General features: G+C 52.1%; 1 protein-coding gene across 1 annotated transcript in view; it reads right to left on the bottom strand.

The window, feature by feature from the left end:
- The window catches only part of LOC139241031 (sterol O-acyltransferase 2-like), a 47,593-nt gene that overhangs the window by 12,430 nt on the left and 16,830 nt on the right, over positions 1 to 18,333 (bottom strand). The window contains exons 4-7 of the mRNA XM_070869753.1: positions 17,533 to 17,662; positions 14,263 to 14,360; positions 3,639 to 3,737; positions 935 to 1,070 (exon numbers count right to left, since the gene is read on the bottom strand). Coding sequence (XP_070725854.1) covers positions 935 to 1,070; positions 3,639 to 3,737; positions 14,263 to 14,360; positions 17,533 to 17,662 — 463 coding nt within the window. The remainder of the gene's footprint in view (positions 1 to 934; positions 1,071 to 3,638; positions 3,738 to 14,262; positions 14,361 to 17,532; positions 17,663 to 18,333) is intronic.

Below are 18,333 nucleotides of genomic sequence, written 5' to 3'. Positions count from 1 at the left end.
GCCTCAGAGAGCTGTGGAAGCTGGGACATTGAATAAATTTAAGACAGAGATAGACAGATTTTTGAGCGATAAGGGGATAAGGGGTTATGGGGAGCGGGCAGGGAAGTGGAGCTGAGTCCATGATCGGATCAGCCATGATCGTATTAAATGGCGGAGCAGGCTCAAGGGGCCGTATGGCCTACTCCTGCTCTTATTTCTTATGTTCTTATGTTCTGATACTAGCTTTTTATTCCAGATTAATTTTAATTGAATCACCAGTGTTTTCTGTCCCTTGTTATTTCTTATCTCCACCCTGCTGGTTCTACTTCCTGATCTTCTGAGCCAAAATCCTTCCTCACTACTGTCCTTATGTCATCCTTTATTATCAGGGCAAACCCACCGTCTCCCCTCCTCTCCTGAAGGCCCAGGCTCTCACTGGGTGCCCAGCCCAGTGCCCAATCTTTAGATGTGAGCGCAGACAGTGCCTATCAGAGGTCTATTCGACCAAGGGGGCGCCACAGTTTGTTCTGACCTGCCACCTGCTGATGTCCACACATAAGTGCACACTTTCCAGCAAGGGTCACTGGATGCTGATGAGGAGGAGGAAAACCCTGGCTGATTTTCCTCCTCCCTACCCCCGGGACACTGAGGATAATTGTAGCACCTCCGACTGCTGGAATCAGCTGACAAGATACAGAGCAGGGATGGAAGCTGGGACCTTTTGACCTGTGTGGCCCAGTATCACATTGGGCAGTGTGCCCGTGAAGCCACTAGTGCTGTATCACACGGTGATGCCGAATCCAGGTTATACCCTGGGCTTACCACCAGCTCTCTCCTGGCACACCGACCATGGCCCTGAGGAGACTGCGTGGCACGGATTTGGGCATGATCCACTTTGGTAGCCAGCGCTATTGCTCCTTCCCGTAACCTTCGCAAACCCGTGTGTATCACTTACCTCCAAAGATAGCAAAGAGGCAGAACATAACTGGGTAGAAATAGCCCAGGCACAGTGTCAGGACGTACTCATGAACCACTGCAGACAGGATGAAGACTGAGAGCATCGCAACAACTCGAAACCTCTTGCCAGACATCTGCAACAAAAGAGAGGGGCAACAGAATGAACGAGTGCTATTTGTTAATGTTCTGCTATACAGATACAGCAGAGCAGGTCTCCTGTTGTCTTGGTTAACCCTTGCCACTGGACCAAGACCTAGCTCGGTCAAGCCCGTGTGGTGGCTGGTGTGCAACGGCCACCCCACGTTAAAAAAGTCCATGCATTGGCATCTTCCACCCTTCAGGATGTAGTTCAGGACTGGAATATCGGGTCCTTCATTGAAACACCTGTGAACTCATCCCTTTTTGGCGTGGAAGCAAGTCACCCTCAATACGAGGGACTGCCTATGCTGATGATGTTGCTGTACATGAACTACATGGAAATACTCGGTTTAGAAATGCCACGTTACTGCACCCTGATGGCTGAGTGGGTCAATGCTCTGCCAGTGTGGGACTGACTCACATGGGCCAGCAAGGACCAATCGCTGCCCGGTCCTGACATAGCAGATCTCAGCCAGGGTGCTGATAGGGCAATTGGATTCAGCAATCTGGTGTATGTGAATCTGGATGTGCGTAAAGTGTCAGCAGGTTGTGGGTTCAAGGCCCACTCCAGGGATTTGAGCACATAAATCTAGGCTGACACTCCAGTGCAGTGCTGAGGGAGTGCTGCACTGTCGGAGGTGCTGTCTTTCAGATAAGACGTAAACCGAGGCCCCGTCTGCTCTCTCGGGTGGATGTAAAAGATCCCATGTACTATATCGAAGAAGAGCAAGGGAGATATCCCCGGTGTACCTGGCCAATATTTATCCCTCAATCAACATCGCTAAAACAGATTACCTGGTCATTATCACATCACTTATTGTGGGAGCTTGCTGTGCGCAAATTGGCTGCTGCGTTTCCCACATTACAACAGTGACTACACTTCAAAAGTACTTCACTGGCTGTAAAGGGCTTTGAGACATCCAGTAGTCATGAAAGGCGCTATAGAAATCCAAGTCTTGCTTTTACCTATAAATCTGTGTGTGTGTGTGTGTGAATCTGTGTGTGTGTGTGTGTGTGTGTGAATCTGTGTGTGTATGTGTGTGTGAATCTGTGTGTGTGTGTGTGTGAATCTGTGTGTGTGTGTGTGTGTGTGTGCGAATCTGGGTGTGTGTGTGTGTGTGTGAGATTCTGGGTGTGTGTGAATCTGTGTGTGTGTGTGTGTGTGTGAATCTGTGTGTGTGTGTGTGTGAATCTGTGTGTGTGTGTGTGTGTGTGAATCTGGGTGTGTGTGTGTGTGCGAATCTGGGTGTGTGTGTGTGTGCGTGTGTGTGAGATTCTGGGTGTGTGTGAATCTGTGTGTGTGTGTGTGTGAATCTGGGTGTGTGTGAATCTGTGTGTGTGTGTGTGTGTGTGAATCTGTGTGTGTATGTGTGTGTGAATCTGTGTGTGTGTGTGTGTGTCTGTGTGTGTGTGTGCGAATCTGGGTGTGTGTGTGTGAGATTCTGGGTGCGTGTGAATCTGTGTGTGTGTGTGTGTGTGAGAATCTGTGTGTGTATGTGTGTGTGAATCTGTGTGTGTGTGTGTGTGAATCTGTGTGTGTGAGTGTGTGCGAATCTGGGTGTGTGCGTGTGTGTGTGTGTCTGTGTGTGCGAATCTGGGTGTGTGCATGTGTGTGTGTGTGTGTGTGTGTGTGAATCTGTGTGTGTGTGCGTGTGTGTAAATCTGGGTGTGTCTGTGTGTGTGTGTGGGTGTGCGCATGTGTGTGTGCGTGTGTGAATGTGTGTGTATGTGAATGTGAGTGAGTGAGTGAGTGTGTTTGTGTGTGAGAATCTGGGTGTGTGCGCGTGTGTGTGTGTGTGAATCTGTGCGTGTGTGTGTGTGTGTGAGAATCTGGGTGTGTGCGTGTGTGTGTGTGAATCTGTGCGTGTGTGTGAGAATCTGGGTGCGTGCGTGTGTGTGTGTGTGCATGTACGTGTGTGTGTGAGAATCTGTGTGTGTGTGTGTGTGTGCGCGTGTGCGAATGTGTGTGAGAATCTGTGTGTGTGTGTGTGCGTGTGTGTGTGAGAATCTGGGTGTGTGCGTGTGTGTGTGTGTGTGTGTGAATCTGTGCGTGTGTGTGTGTGTGTGTGTGTGAATCTGTGCGCGTGTGTGTGTGTGTGTGTGTGCGTGTGTGTGTGAGAATCTGGGTGTGTGCGTGTGTGTGTGTGTGTGAATCTGTGCGTGTGTGTGTGTGTGTGTGTGTGTGTGTGTGTGCGTGTGTGTGTGAGAATCTGTGCGTGTGTGTGTGTGTGTGTGTGTGAGAATCTGGGTGTGTGCGTGTGTGTGTGTGTGTGTGTGAATCTGTGCGTGTGTGTGTGTGTGTGTGTGTGTGTGTGAGAATCTGTGCGTGTGTGTGTGTGTGTGTGTGAGAATCTGGGTGTGTGCGTGTGTGTGTGTGTGTGTGTGAATCTGTGCGTGTGTGTGTGTGTGTGTGTGAATCTGTGCGTGTGTGTGTGTGTGTGTGCGTGTGTGTGAATCTGGATGGGCTGCAGCAGCTCTGTATTACAGTGTATTCAGATTTATGGTCTGTCAAGGCTCTCTCTTACTCCTGGGTGCAGTGGGCTGTGCTAGGGTGTGGGTCTTACCCGTAAGAAGTCGCTGTATACGTAGTTGTAAAGCCAGTCATGGACCACCACGTTCCAGGTCCTGTAGTAGTTGGCGAAGGAGGTGGAATTCCACCAGTCCTGGAAATAAGAAAGAGGAGAATAAATCACCAGGGTAAGCATGTGAGGCAGAGGCGTGACCAGCTCCCTGTCAGAGCACGACTTCCTCAAATCATCTCTCCGATTAGATCCAACAACTACTTGGCAGCTCACCTCAGCTACACAGAGGGAGGTGGACAGGGAGGGTAGGAGTTCAGAAATGCGGCAGAATTAGTCCACGGGTCTTTATGGGAGAGGGGGCAAGGGATTGAGAGAGGGCATTGCAAAGTGTGCTGGTGTGCTAGATGGAAGACCTGCTACCGACAGTGCAGCAGGAATGTGGAACATTGAGAAGGCAAGTGTTAGAGAAGCACAAGGTACATGCTGGATTGTGCTTGAGTAGGTTAAGATGACATTATATGCGGATTTGAATCTGAGGACAAGTATGGTCAAATTAACTCATATGACCATGGGGAGCCAGTGGAGTTTGGCAACGACAGGATAGGAGAACAGGTTTAAGCAAGGGCCTGGGCTGTGGTGTTCTGAATAAGTTGTAGAGGTTGGAGGCCGACGAGGAATGTGTTGGTGAACATAAGAACATAACATCAGAATTAGGAGCAGGAGTAGGCCATACGGCCCCTCGAGCCTGCTCCGCCATTCAATCAGATCACGGCTGATCATCGACCTCAACACTTTCTCGCCCGATCTCCATATCCCTTGATTTCCCCGAGGGCCCTAAGCTAGATTGGCATTTCAGTGACAGGCACAGGATGGGTAAAGGCAAATCATGTCTGACTAACCTGATTGAGTTCTTTGATGAAGTAACAGAGAGGGTTGATGAAGGTAATGCAGTAGATGTTGTATATATGGACTTTCAAAAGGCATTTGATAAAGTATCAGATAACAGACTTATTTGGAAAATAGAAGCACATGAGATTGGGTACGTAATTGGCTAAGGGATAGGAGGCAGAGAGTAGTGATGAACAAATGTATTTCTGACTGGAGAGACATATACAGTGGGGTCCCCCAGAGGTGGGTATTAGGACCATTGCTTTTCTGGTTATATATAAATGACCTGGACTTGGGTTTAGGGAGTACAATTACGAAGTTTATGGATGACACAAAACTTGGAAACATAGTAAATAGTGAACAGGATAGTGGCAACCTTCAGGAGGCCATAGACTGGTGAGATGGGCAGGCAGATGGCAGATGCAATTTCATTTGGATAAATGTGAAGCAATGCACTTTGGGCGGAACAACATGGAGAGGCAGTATAATCTAAATGGTACTATTTTGATGGGGGCAGAGGGACCTGGGGGTGCATAGTCACAAACCCTTGAAGGTGCAGGGCAAGTTGATGAGGGAGTGAAGAAAGTATATGGGATACTTGGCTTTGTAAATAGGAGCATTGAATACAAATACAAGGAAGTGATGCTAAACCTTTAGACCCCAGCTGGGCACCACAGTTTAGGAAGGATGTCAAGACATTGGGCGGGGTACAGAGGAGGTTTAACAGCATGATACCAGGGATAAGAGACATAGAAAAAAATAGGAAACACAGAAAATAGGTGCAGGAGCAGGCCATTCAGCCCTTCTAGCCTGCACCGCCATTCAATGAGTTCATGGCTGAACATGAAACTTCAGTACCCCCTTCCTGCTTTCTCGCCATACCCCTTGATCCCCCGAGTAGTAAGGACTTCATCTAACTCCCTTTTGAATATATTTAGTGAATTGGCCTCAACTACTTTCTGTGGTAGAGAATTCCACAGGTTCACCACTCTCTGGGTGAAGAAGTTTCTCCTCATCTCGGTCCTAAATGGCTTACCCCTTATCCTTAGACTGTGACCCCTGGTTCTGGACTTCCCCAACATTGGGAACATTCTTCCTGCATCCAACCTGTCCAAACCCGTCAGAATTTTAAACGTTTCTATGAGGTCCCCTCTCACTCTTCTGAACTCCAGTGAATACAAGCCCAGTTGATCCAGTCTTTCTTGATAGGTCAGTCCCACCATCCCGGGAATCAGTCTGGTGAATCTTCGCTGCACTCCCTCAATAGCAAGAATGTCCTTCCTCAAGTTAGGAGACCAAAACTGTACACAATACTCCAGGTGTGGCCTCACCAAGGCCCTGTACAACTGTAGCAACACCTCCCTGCCCCTGTACTCAAATCCCCTCGCTATGAAGGCCAACATGCCATTTGCTTTCTTAACCGCCTGCTGTACCTGCATGCCAACCTTCAATGACTGATGTACCATGACACCCAGGTCTCGTTGTACCTTCCCTTTTCCTAATCTGTCACCATTCAGACAATAGTCTGTTTCTCTGTTTTTACCACCAAAGTGGATAACCTCACATTTATCCACATTATACTTCATCTGCCACGCATTTGCCCACTCACCTAACCTATCCAAGTCACTCTGCAGCCTCATAGCATCCTCCTTGCAGCTCACACTGCCACCCAACTTAGTGTCATCCGCAAATTTGGAGATACTACATTTAATTCCCTCGTCTAAATCATTAATGTACAATGTAAACAGCTGGGGCCCCAGCACAGAACCTTGCGGTACCCCACTAGTCACTGCCTGCCATTCTGAAAAGTACCCATTTACTCCTACTCTTTGCTTCCTGTCTGACAACCAGTTCTCAATCCACGTCAGCACACTACCATCAATCCCATGTGCTTTAACTTTGCACATTAATCTCCTGTGTGGGACCTTGTCGAAAGCCTTCTGAAAGTCCAAATATACCACATCAACTGGTTCTCCTTTGTCCACTTTACTGGAAACATCCTCAAAAAATTCCAGAAGATTTGTCAAGCATGATCTCCCTTTCACAAATCCATGCTGACTTGGACCTATCATGTCACCATTTTCCAAATGCGCTGCTATGACATCCTTAATAATTGATTCCATCATTTTACCCACTACTGAGGTCAGGCTGACCGGTCTATAATTCCCTGCTTTCTCTCTCCCTCTTTTTTTAAAAAGTGGGGTTACATTGGCTACCCTCCACTCGATAGGAACTGATCCAGAGTCAATGGAATGTTGGAAAATGACTGTCAATGCATCCGCTATTTCCAAGGCCACCTCCTTAAGTACTCTGGGATGCAGTCCATCAGGCCCTGGGGATTTATCGGCCTGCAATCCCATCAATTTCCCCAACACAATTTCCCGACTAATAAAGATTTCCCTCAGTTCCTCCTCCTTACTAGACCCTCTGACCCCTTTTATATCCGGAAGGTTGTTTGTGTCCTCCTTAGTGAATACTGAACCAAAGTACTTGTTCAATTGGTCTGCCATTTCTTTGTTCCCCGTTATGACTTCCCCTGATTCTGACTGCAGGGGTCCTACGTTTGTCTTTACTAACCTTTTTCTCTTTACATACCTATAGAAACTTTTGCAATCCGCCTTAATGTTCCCTGCAAGCTTCTTCTCGTACTCCATTTTCCCTGCCCTAATCAAACCCTTTGTCCTCCTCTGCTGAGTTCTAAATTTCTCCCAGTCCCCAGGTTCGCTGCTATTTCTGGCCAATTTGTATGCCACTTCCTTGGCTTTAATACTATCCCTGATTTCCCTAGATAGCCACGGTTGAGCCACCTTCCCTTTTTTATTTTTACGCCAGACAGGAATGTACAATTGTTGTAATTCATCCATGCGGTCTCTAAATGTCTGCCATTGCCCATCCACAGTCAACCCCTTAAGTATTGTTGTAGGAGGTAGGCACCTTTAGAACATACCAGAATACTAGGCATTAGGCACCTGCTAGATATATCTAAACGCATATAAGTTTAAAATGGACACACACATAAAATGGCTGCCCAGGCATGATGGGAAATCAGGTAGTCAAGCTGTGAACTGTTGAACGTTCAATGACCAAGCAATAACCCTGTGAGGCCCACTGTAGGAATGCCTGGGATGCGGGAAGACAGAGATAAGAAGGAAACCATCTCCTGTGAACAAGGTCATAAACCAATTAATTCCCCAGGAAGAAAGATAAGAGGGAAACCATCTCCTGTAAACAAGGTTATAAACCAATTATTTCTCCCAGATGAAAGAACTAGGGAGAGAACCTATAAAGTCATCGATCAGCCCAAGCTGACAATAACCGAACATATGGTTCCCTGGATACTAGGGGAATTCTATTGGGTTAAAAGAACCTATATGTAATCTATAATCGTTGTGATTGGCTTGTGTCCAGCCGTGATGGGCTGTGTAGCTGTCGTAAACTGTTTTGTAACTGTTGTGAAACATATAAAGGTGCATGTAACCCTTTGTTCTGTGGAGAGAAACCTGGATACGGTCCTGAGTGTTTCCTCCCCGCTGAGCGTAATAAAAGCTGCATCAGCATTGGAACCGAGTGATTCTTCTGAGAAAACACTAACGCTAACAGTATCATTCGCCAATCTATCTTAGCCAATTCACGCCTCATACCTTCAAAGTCACCCTTCTTTAAGTTCTGGACCATGGTCTCTGAATTAACTGTTTCATTCTCCATCCTAATGCAGAATTCCACCATATTATGGTCACTCTTCCCCAAGGGGCCTCTCACAATGAGATTGTTAATTAATCCTCTCTCATTACACAACACCCAGTCTAAGATGGCCTCCCCCCGAGTTGGTTCCTCGACATATTGGTCTAGAAAACCATCCCTTATGCACTCCAGGAAATCCTCCTCCACCGTATTGCTTCCAGTTTGGCTAGCCCAATCTATGTGCATATTAAAGCCACCCATTATAACTGCTGCACCTTTATTGCATGCACTCCTAATTTCCTGTTTGATGCCCTCCCCAACATCACTACTACTGTTTGGAGGTCTGTACACAACTCCCACTAACGTTTTTTGCCCTTTAGTGTTCTGCAGCTCTACCCATGTAGATTCCACATCATCCAAGCTAATGTCTTTCCTAACTATTGCATTAATCTCCTCTTTAACCAGCAATGCTACCCCACCTCCTTTTCCTTTTATTCTATCCTTCCTGAATGTTGAATACCCCTGGATGTTGAGTTCCCAGCCCTGATCATCCTGGAGCCATGTCTCCGTAATCCCAATCACATCATATTTGTTAACATCTATTTGCACAGTTAATTCATCCACCTTATTGCGGATACTCCTTGCATTAAGACACAAAGCCTTCAGGCTTGCTTTTTTAACACCCTTTGTCCTTTTAGAATTTTGCTGTACAGTGGCCCTTTTTGTTCTTTGCCTTGGGTTTCTCTGCCCTCCACTTTTCCTCATCTCCTTTCTGTCTTTTGCTTTTGCCTCATTTTTGTCTCCCTCTGTCTCCCTGCATAGGTTCCCATCCCCCTGTAATATTAGTTTAACTCCTCCCCAACAGCACTAGCAAGCACTCCCCCTAGGACATTGGTTCCGGTCCTGCCCAGGTGCAGACCGTCCGGTTTGTAGTGGTCCCATCTCCCCCAGAACCGGTTCCAATGCCACAGGAATTTGAATCCCTCCCTGCTGCACCACTGCTCAAGCCACGTATTCATCTGCGCTATCCTGCGATTCCTACTCTGACTAGCACGTGGCACTGGTAGCAATCCCGAGATTACTACTTTTGAGGTCCTACTTTTTAATTTAGCTCCTAGCTCCTTAAATTCTTTTCGTAGGACCTCATCCCTTTTTTTACCTATGTCGTTGGTACCAATGTGCACCACGACAACTGGCTGTTCTCCCTCCCATTTCAGAATGTCTTGCATCTGCTCCGAGACATCCTTGACCCTTGCACCAGGGAGGCAACATACCATCCTGGAGTCTCGGTTGCGTCCGCAGAAACGCCTATCTATTCCCCTCACCATTGAATCCCCTATCACTATCGCGCTCCCAATCTTTTTCCTGCTCTCCTGTGCAGCAGAGCCAGCCACGGTGCCATGAACTTGGCTGCTGCTGCCCTCCCCTGATGAGTCATCCCCCCCAACAGTATTCAAAGCAGTGTATCTGTTTTGCAGGGAGATGACCGCAGGGGACCCCTGCACTATCTTTCTTGCACTGCTCTTCCTGCTGGTCTTCCATTCCCAATCTGGCTGTGGACCCTTCTCCTGCGGTAAGACCAACTCACTACACGTGCTACTCACGTCATTCTCAGCATCGTGGATGCTCCAGAGTGAATCCACCCTCAGCTCCAACTCCGCAACGCAGACCGTCAGGAGCTCGAGGCGGATACACTTCCCACACACGTAGCGCCCAGGGACACCGGAAGTGTCCCCGAGTTCCCACATGGTACAGGAGGAGCATATCACGTGACCGAGCTCTCCTGCCATGTCTTAACCCTTAGATACACTTAAATTAGTAGCAACAATGCTAAAGTTCACTTACTGATATAAAAAATAAAACGAAAAGCTACTCACCAATCACCAGCCAATCACTTACCCCATTGGCTGTGACGTCACTTTTTGATTCCTTTCTACTTCTATTTTGCTTTCTCTCCCGCTGTAGCTGCACCGGTACGCCTTTTATAGGCCACTCCGTCGCTGCTCCCGCCTCTCCCCAACTTCCGCTGGCTCTCGAGCTCCCGCTGGGCCTTTTATAGGCCACTCCGTCGCTGCTCCCGCCTCTCCCCAACTTCCGCTGGCTCTCGAGCTCCCGCTGGGCCTTTTATAGGCCACTCCGTCGCTGCTCCCGCCTCTCCCCAACTTCCGCTGGCTCTCGAGCTCCCGCTGGGCCTTTTTTGGCCGCTCCGACACTGCTCCCACCTCTCACCAACTGCCGCTGGTACTCGAGCTCCCGCTGGGCCTTTTATAGGCCGCTCCGACACTGCTCCCGCCTCTCACCAACTGCAGCTGGTACTCGAGCTCCCGCTGGGCCTTTTATAGGCCGCTCCGACACTGCTCCCGCCTCTCACCAACTGCAGCTGGTACTCGAGCTCTCGCTGGGCCTTTTATAGGCCGCTCCGACACTGCTCCCGCCTCTCCCCAACTGCAGCTGGTACTCGAGCTCCCGCTGGGCCTTTTATAGGCCACTCCGTCGCTGCTCCCGCCTCTCCCCAACTTCCGCTGGCTCTCGATCTCCCGCTGGGCCTTTTATAGGTCGCTCCCCTCTCACCCACTGCCGCTGGCTCTCGATCTCCCGCTGGGCCTTTTATAGGTCGCTCCCCTCTCACCAACTGCTGCTGGCTCTCGATCTCCCGCTGGGCCTTTTATAGGTCGCTCCCCTCTCACCAACTGCTGCTGGCTCTCGATCTCCCGCTGGGCCTTTTATAGGTCGCTCCCCTCTCACCAACTGCCGCTGGATCTCGATCTCCCGCTGGGCCTTTTATAGGCTGCTCCCGCGTCTCACCAACTGCTGCTGGCTCTCGATCTCCCGCTGGGCCTTTTATAGGCTGCTCCCCTCTCACCAACTGCCGCTGGCTCTCGATCTCCCGCTGGGCCTTTTATAGGCTGCTCCCCTCTCACCCACCGCTGCTGGCTCTCGATCTCCCGCTGGGCCTTTTATAGGCTGCTCCCCTCTCACCCACCGCTGGCTCTCGATCTCCCGCTGGGCCTTTTATAGGCCGCTCCCGCGTCTCACCGACTGCCGCTGGCTCTCGATCTCCCGCTGGGCCTTTTATAGGCTGCTCCCCTCTCACCAACTGCTGCTGGCTCTCGATCTCCCGCTGGGCCTTTTATAGGCTGCTCCCCTCTCACCAACTGCTGCTGGCTCTCGATCTCCCGCTGGGCTTTTATAGGCTGCTCCCGCCTCTCACCAACTGCTGCTGGCTCTCGATCTCCCGCTGGGCCTTTTATAGGTCGCTCCCCTCTCACCAACTGCCGCTGGCTCTCGATCTCCCGCTGGGCCTTTTATAGGTCGCTCCCCTCTCTCCAACTGCCGCTGGCTCTCGATCTCCCGCTGGGCCTTTTATAGGCTGCTCCCCTCTCTCCAACTGCCGCTGGCTCTCGATCTCCCGCTGGGCCTTTTATAGGCTGCTCCCGCGTCTCACCAACTGTCGCTGGCTCTCGATCTCCCGCTGGGCCTTTTATAGGTCGCTCCCCTCTCACCCACTGCTGCTGGCTCTCGATCTCCCGCTGGGCCTTTTATAGGTCGCTCCCCTCTCTCCAACTGCCGCTGGCTCTCGATCTCCCGCTGGGCCTTTTATAGGCTGCTCCCCTCTCTCCAACTGCCGCTGGCTCTCGATCTCCCGCTGGGCCTTTTATAGGCTGCTCCCGCGTCTCACCAACTGCTGCTGGCTCTCGATCTCCCGCTGGGCCTTTTATAGGCTGCTCCCCTCTCTCCAACTGCTGCTGGCTCTCGATCTCCCGCTGGGCCTTTTATAGGCTGCTCCCCTCTCTCCAACTGCTGCTGGCTCTCGATCTCCCGCTGGGCCTTTTATAGGCCGCTCCCCTCTCACCAACTGTCGCTGGCTCTCGATCTCCCGCTGGGCCTTTTATAGGCCGCTCCCCTCTCACCGACTGCCGCTGGATCTCGATCTCCCGCTGGGCCTTTTATAGGCTGCTCCCCTCTCACCAACTGCCGCTGGCTCTCGATCTCCCGCTGGGCCTTTTATAGGCTGCTCCCGCCTCTCACCCACTGCCGCTGGCTCTCGATCTCCCGCTGGGCCTTTTATAGGCCACTCCCCTCTCACCCACTGCTGCTGGCTCTCGATCTCCCGCTGGGCCTTTTATAGGCCGCTCCCCTCTCACCAACTGCTGCTGGCTCTCGATCTCCCGCTGGGCCTTTTATAGACTGCTCCCGCCTCTCACCAACTGCTGCTGGCTCTCGATCTCCCGCTGGGCCTTTTATAGGTCGCTCCCCTCTCACCCACTGCCGCTGGCTCTCGATCTCCCGCTGGGCCTTTTATAGGTCGCTCCCCTCTCACCAACTGCTGCTGGCTCTCGATCTCCCGCTGGGCCTTTTATAGGTCGCTCCCCTCTCACCAACTGCCGCTGGCTCTCGATCTCCCGCTGGGCCTTTTATAGGCCGCTCCCCTCTCACCAACTGCTGCTGGCTCTCGATCTCCCGCTGGGCCTTTTATAGGCCGCTCCCCTCTCACCCACTGCTGCTGGCTCTCGATCTCCCGCTGGGCCTTTTATAGGTCGCTCCCCTCTCACCCACTGCCGCTGGCTCTCGATCTCCCGCTGGGCCTTTTATAGGTCGCTCCCCTCTCACCAACTGCTGCTGGCTCTCGATCTCCCGCTGGGCCTTTTATAGGTCGCTCCCCTCTCACCAACTCAGTTATGTGGTGATATTGGAGAAGCTGGGATCTGCTGATCAACTGGACCTACTGATATACCGGATCTGCTGGTATACTGGATCCGCTGGTATACTGGATCTACAGGTATACCGGATCCGCTGGTATACTGGATCCTCTGGTATACTGGATCTAAAGGTATACCGGATCCGCTGGTATACCAGATCCACGGGTATACCGGATCCGCTGGTATACTGGATCAGCTGGTATACTGGATCTACAGGTATACTGATCCGCTGATATACCGGATCCACGGGTATATCGGATCCGCATGTATACTGGATCCGCTGGTATACTGGACCTACTGGTATACCGGATCTGCGGGTATACTGGATCTGCTGGTATACTGGATCTACTGGTATACTGGATCTGCTGGTATACTGATTCACTGGAGTTCAGAAGAATGAGAGGGGACCTCATAGAAACGTTTAAAATTCTGACGGGTTTAGACAGGTTAGATGCAGGAAGAATGTTCCTAATGTTGGGGAAGTCCAGAACCAGAGGTCACAGTCTAAGGATAAGGGCTAAGTCACTTAGGACCGAGATGAGGAGAAACTTCTTCACCCAGAGAGTGGTGAACCTGTGGAATTCTCTACCACAGAAAGTTGTTGAGGCCAATTCACTAAATATATTCAAAAAGGAGTTAGATGAGGTCCTTACTACTCGGGGGATCAAGGGGTATGGCGAGAAAGCAGGAAGTGGGTACTGAAGTTGCATGTTCAGCCATGAACTCATTGAATGGCGGTGCAGGCTAGAAGGGCTGAATGGCCTGCTCCTGCACCTAGTTTCTATGTTTCTATGTTTCTATGCCCCTCGCTGCATCTCCCTCCGGAACGTTTGTTCATGCGTTTACCATTTATCACCTTATTGTGGATGATTGCATTGACACTTTGACCTTGACTGAACGGGCAACAGGTGGGAACACCACCACCTCCAAGTTCCCCTCCAAGTCACACACCATCCTGACTTGGAAATATATCGGCCGTTCCTCCTTCGTCGCTGGGTCACAATCCTGGAACTCCCTCCCGAACAGCACTGTGGGAGCACCTTCACCACACGGACTGCAGCGGTTCAAGGCGGCGGCTCACCACCACCTTCTCAAGGGGCAATTAGGGATGGGCAATAAATGCCGGCCTGGCCAGAGATGCCCACATCCTGAGAATATATTGTTTAAAAGATTGGAGCATATCCAGTGCACAACTGATCATCAGATCTGGTTGGATCACCTCAAGCTGGGTCAGGCCTCACTCCCCTGTACCAAAACCGTTCACTACACCAGGACCATCCTGGTGAGCAAAGATAACCCTTGGCATCTTTCCTTCCCTTATATCTTCCTCCCCTGTCCCCTGCACCCTCACAAGAGCAAGGAGCTCACGACCAGAGCCGCATTCTTTGCACCATTACCTTGTAGAACATTCTGTCTCCAAAACGTAGCATCTCCGCAAAGGCGTTGAGCCAGCAATGGAGGAAGGCGAAGAAGAAGAGAAGCAGCAGGAAGGTGCCTGGAGGGGAGATTAGAGCGGTTACCAGCCGGCCCAGCAACCCACCCTTTCTGATCGCTCAAACCAAAAGCAAGATTGCCCCCTCCCCCAAATAACCTCCTCGCCTGAAGGTGCTGATGGCTGAATTTGGTGCAGTGCCATGGCTCCTGTACTTCAGTCAGCCCAGTCCTCATGCGGCAGTCGGCTATTCAGCCACATGGGGCACTGTCGCAGAGTCAGATCCTGTCCTCACCTGACATTCCCACACAGGCAGCTTCCAGCAGGGCCCAGATCAGGGGCGCTCGTCCCGAAGCCATGACACCGAGCCCAATTTTAACCCCCCTTTCTCGCGCCCCAGCCGAGATCAGCTGTTGCAGCATACCCAGGTGTTGGAGCCTGGGGCCTTCCTGATCTGGGTGTCTCGGTACTCCAGCGAGCCGTGAGAGGCCTTTTCCTTCCCCCGTTAATCATTTTCATAATGAGCTGGCCGATCTCCTGTGGCGTTGCTCACAGCTAGTCTGGGGCCTGCAGTGCGGGTTCCACTACAGCCCGAACATAGCGGTAATAATCCAGGCTGACGCTCCCAGTGCAGTGCCGAGGGAGCGCCGCATGTCGGAGGGGCAGTACTGAGGGAGCACTGCACTGTCGGAGGGGCAGTACTGAGGGAGTGCTGCACTGTCGGAGGGGCAGTACTGAGGGAGTGCTGCACTGTCGGAGGGGCAGTACTGAGGGAGTGCTGCACTGTCGGAGGGGCAGTACTGAGGGAGTGCCGCACTGTCGGAGGGGCAGTACTGAGGGAGTGCCGCACTGTCGGAGGGGCAGTACTGAGGGAGTGCTGCACTGTCGGAGGGGCAGTACTGAGGGAGTGCCGCACTGTCGGAGGGGCAGTACTGAGGGAGTGCTGCACTGTCGGAGGGGCAGTACTGAGGGAGCGCCGCACTGTCGGAGGGGCAGTACTGAGGGAATGCCGCACTGTCGGAGGGGCATTTACTGAGGGAGCGCTGCACTGTCGGAGGGGCAGTACTAAGGGAGCGCCGCACTGTCGGAGGGGCAGTACTGAGGGAGCGCCGCACTGTCGGAGGGGCAGTACTGAGGGAGCGCCGCACTGTCGGAGGGGCAGTACTGAGGGAGATCTGCACTGTCGGAGGGGCAGTACTGAGGGAGTGCTGCACTGTCGGAGGGGCAGTACTGAGGGAGTGCTGCACTGTCGGAGGGGCAGTACTGAGGGAGCACTGCACTGTCGGAGGGGCAGTACTGAGGGAGTGCTGCACTGTCGGAGGGGCAGTACGGAGGGAGTGCTGCACTGTCGGAGGGGCAATACTGAGGGAGTGCCGCACTGTCGGAGGGGCAGTACTGAGGGAGTGCTGCACTGTCGGAGGGGCAGTACTGAGGGAGTGCTGCACTGTCGGAGGGGCAGTACTGAGGGAGTGCCGCACTGTCGGAGGTGCAGTACTGAGGGAGCGCCGCACTGTCGGAGGGGCAGTACTGAGGGAGTGCCGCACTGTCGGAGGGGCATTTACTGAGGGAGCGCTGCACTGTCGGAGGGGCAGTACTAAGGGAGCACCGCACTGTCGGAGGGGCAGTACTGAGGGAGCACTGCACTGTCGGAGGGGCAGTACTGAGGGAGTGCCGCACTGTCGGAGGGGCAGTACTGAGGGAGTGCTGCACTGTCGGAGGGGCAGTACTGAGGGAGCACTGCACTGTCGGAGGGGCAGTACTGAGGGAGTGCTGCACTGTCGGAGGGGCAGTACTGAGGGAGTGCTGCACTGTCGGAGGGGCAATACTGAGGGAGTGCCGCACTGTCGGAGGGGCAGTACTGAGGGAGTGCTGCACTGTCGGAGGGGCAGTACTGAGGGAGTGCTGCACTGTCGGAGGGGCAGTACTGAGGGAGCGCCGCACTGTCGGAGGGGCAGTACTGAGGGAGCGCCGCATTGTCGGAGGGGCAGTACTGAGGGAGAACTGCACTGTCGGAGGGGCAGTACTGAGGGAGTGCTGCACTGTCGGAGGGGCAGTACTGAGGGAGTGCTGCACTGTCGGAGGGGCAGTACTGAGGGAGCACTGCACTGTCGGAGGGGCAGTACTGAGGGAGTGCTGCACTGTCGGAGGGGCAGTACTGAGGGAGTGCCGCACTGTCGGAGGGGCAGTACTGAGGGAGTGCTGCACTGTCGGAGGGCAGTACTGAGGGAGCGCTGCACTGTCGGAGGGGCAGTACTGAGGGAGCACTGCACTGTCGGAGGGGCAATACTGAGGGAGCGCCGCACTGTCGGAGGGGCAGTACTGAGGGAGTGCCGCACTGTCGGAGGGGCAGTACTGAGGGAGTGCTGCACTGTCGGAGGGGCAGTACTGAGGGAGTGCCGCACTGTCGGAGGGGCAGTACTGAGGGAGTGCTGCACTGTCGGAGGGGCAGTACTGAGGGAGCACTGCACTGTCGGAGGGGCAGTACTGAGGGAGTGCCGCACTGTCGGAGGGGCAGTACTGAGGGAGTGCTGCACTGTCGGAGGGGCAGTACTGAGGGAGCACTGCACTGTCGGAGGTGCAGTACTGAGGGAGTGCCGCACTGTTGGAGGTGCTGTCTTTCGGATGAGACGTTAAACCGAGGCCCCGTCTGCTCTCTCAGGTGGATGTAAAAGATCCCATGACACTATTTTGAAGAAGAGCAGGGGAGTTCTGCCCGGTGTCCTGGACAATATTTATCCCTCAATCAACATCACAAAAACAGATTATCCGGTCATTATCACATTGCTGTGTGTGGGAGCTTGCTGTGCGCAAATTAGCTGCCACGTTTCCCACATTACAACAGTGACTAATGCTACAGTACATCATTGACATACATACATAACAAACCCCTTCCCCAAAAACCTTGTTCCCCTGTCATTCACACGATTATAAAAAATATGCTTTCTCCTCCTTAATTCCACAGTGGATTTATAGCTCTTGTTGACGTTGTCACTGGTGTAGCAATGCCCTTGGAAGGTTTTACCAATGTCAAGTTTTAAACGATAATGGGCCATTCACCATAGTCCAGACCTAGCTGATCAACTGAGGCACTGATGCTCAAGTTCCGCTCCAAACCAACTTATAACCATCCCCCCTCCTTTTACTGAGCTTCTTCATATCTTCATGTCGACACCAGGTCCATGTGCCCAGGCCCTCGGTGTACCGGAACAGACCCACCCCTTCCCGCTGCCCGTACCTGGTAACGTTGCATTGAATATCGATAGGACGAGTATCTTGGTACTGAAGGGCTGCTTGCTCATGTTGGTGAACACTGGGATACACAGCCTCACTAAGATGAAGTAACAATAGAAGAGGCAGCCAGTGGTCTGTGAGTGAAGAACACACAGTCTTACAGATCAGGAACTTTTCAGCAAAACGTGAGCTTAGTTACAGCAAGTACCCTCAGCAGACTGCCATTCTTTTTACTGCAGTCTTTCCCCTTACCGACAGCATTTATATAGCACCTCTAACGTAGTAAAGCATTCCAAGGCACAGCACAGGAGTGCTTTATACAAAAACTGACACTGAGCCACAGAAGGAGATATTAGGTCAGGTGACCAAAAACTTGATCAAAGAGGTTTTAAGGATCGTCTTAAAGGAGGAAAGAAGCGGAGAGGTTTAGGGAGGGAGTTCCAGAGCTTGGGGCCCAGGCAGCTGAAGGCACGGCCACCGATGGTTAGAGCGATTAAAAGTGATGATGCTTGGGAGGCCAGAATTAGAGGAGCACAGATATCTCAGAAGGTTGTGGGGTTGGAGGAGATGACTGAGATAAGAAGGGGCAAGGCAATGGAGGAATTTGCAAACAAGGATGAGAATTTTGAAATCGAGGCATTGCTTAACTGGGAGCCAATGTAGGTCAGCGAGCACAGGGGTGATGGGTGAGTGGGATTCGGTGCGAGTTCGGACACGAGGCAATGAGCACAGTGGGTGATGGGTGAGTGGGATTCGGTGCGAGTTAGGACATGGGGCAGTGAGCACAGAGGGTGATGGGTGAGCG

This window comes from Pristiophorus japonicus, chromosome X, assembly GCF_044704955.1.
Source record: "Pristiophorus japonicus isolate sPriJap1 chromosome X, sPriJap1.hap1, whole genome shotgun sequence".
Lineage (NCBI taxonomy): Eukaryota > Metazoa > Chordata > Chondrichthyes > Pristiophoridae > Pristiophorus > Pristiophorus japonicus.
This window is presented reverse-complemented; position numbering and strand designations above follow the sequence as displayed.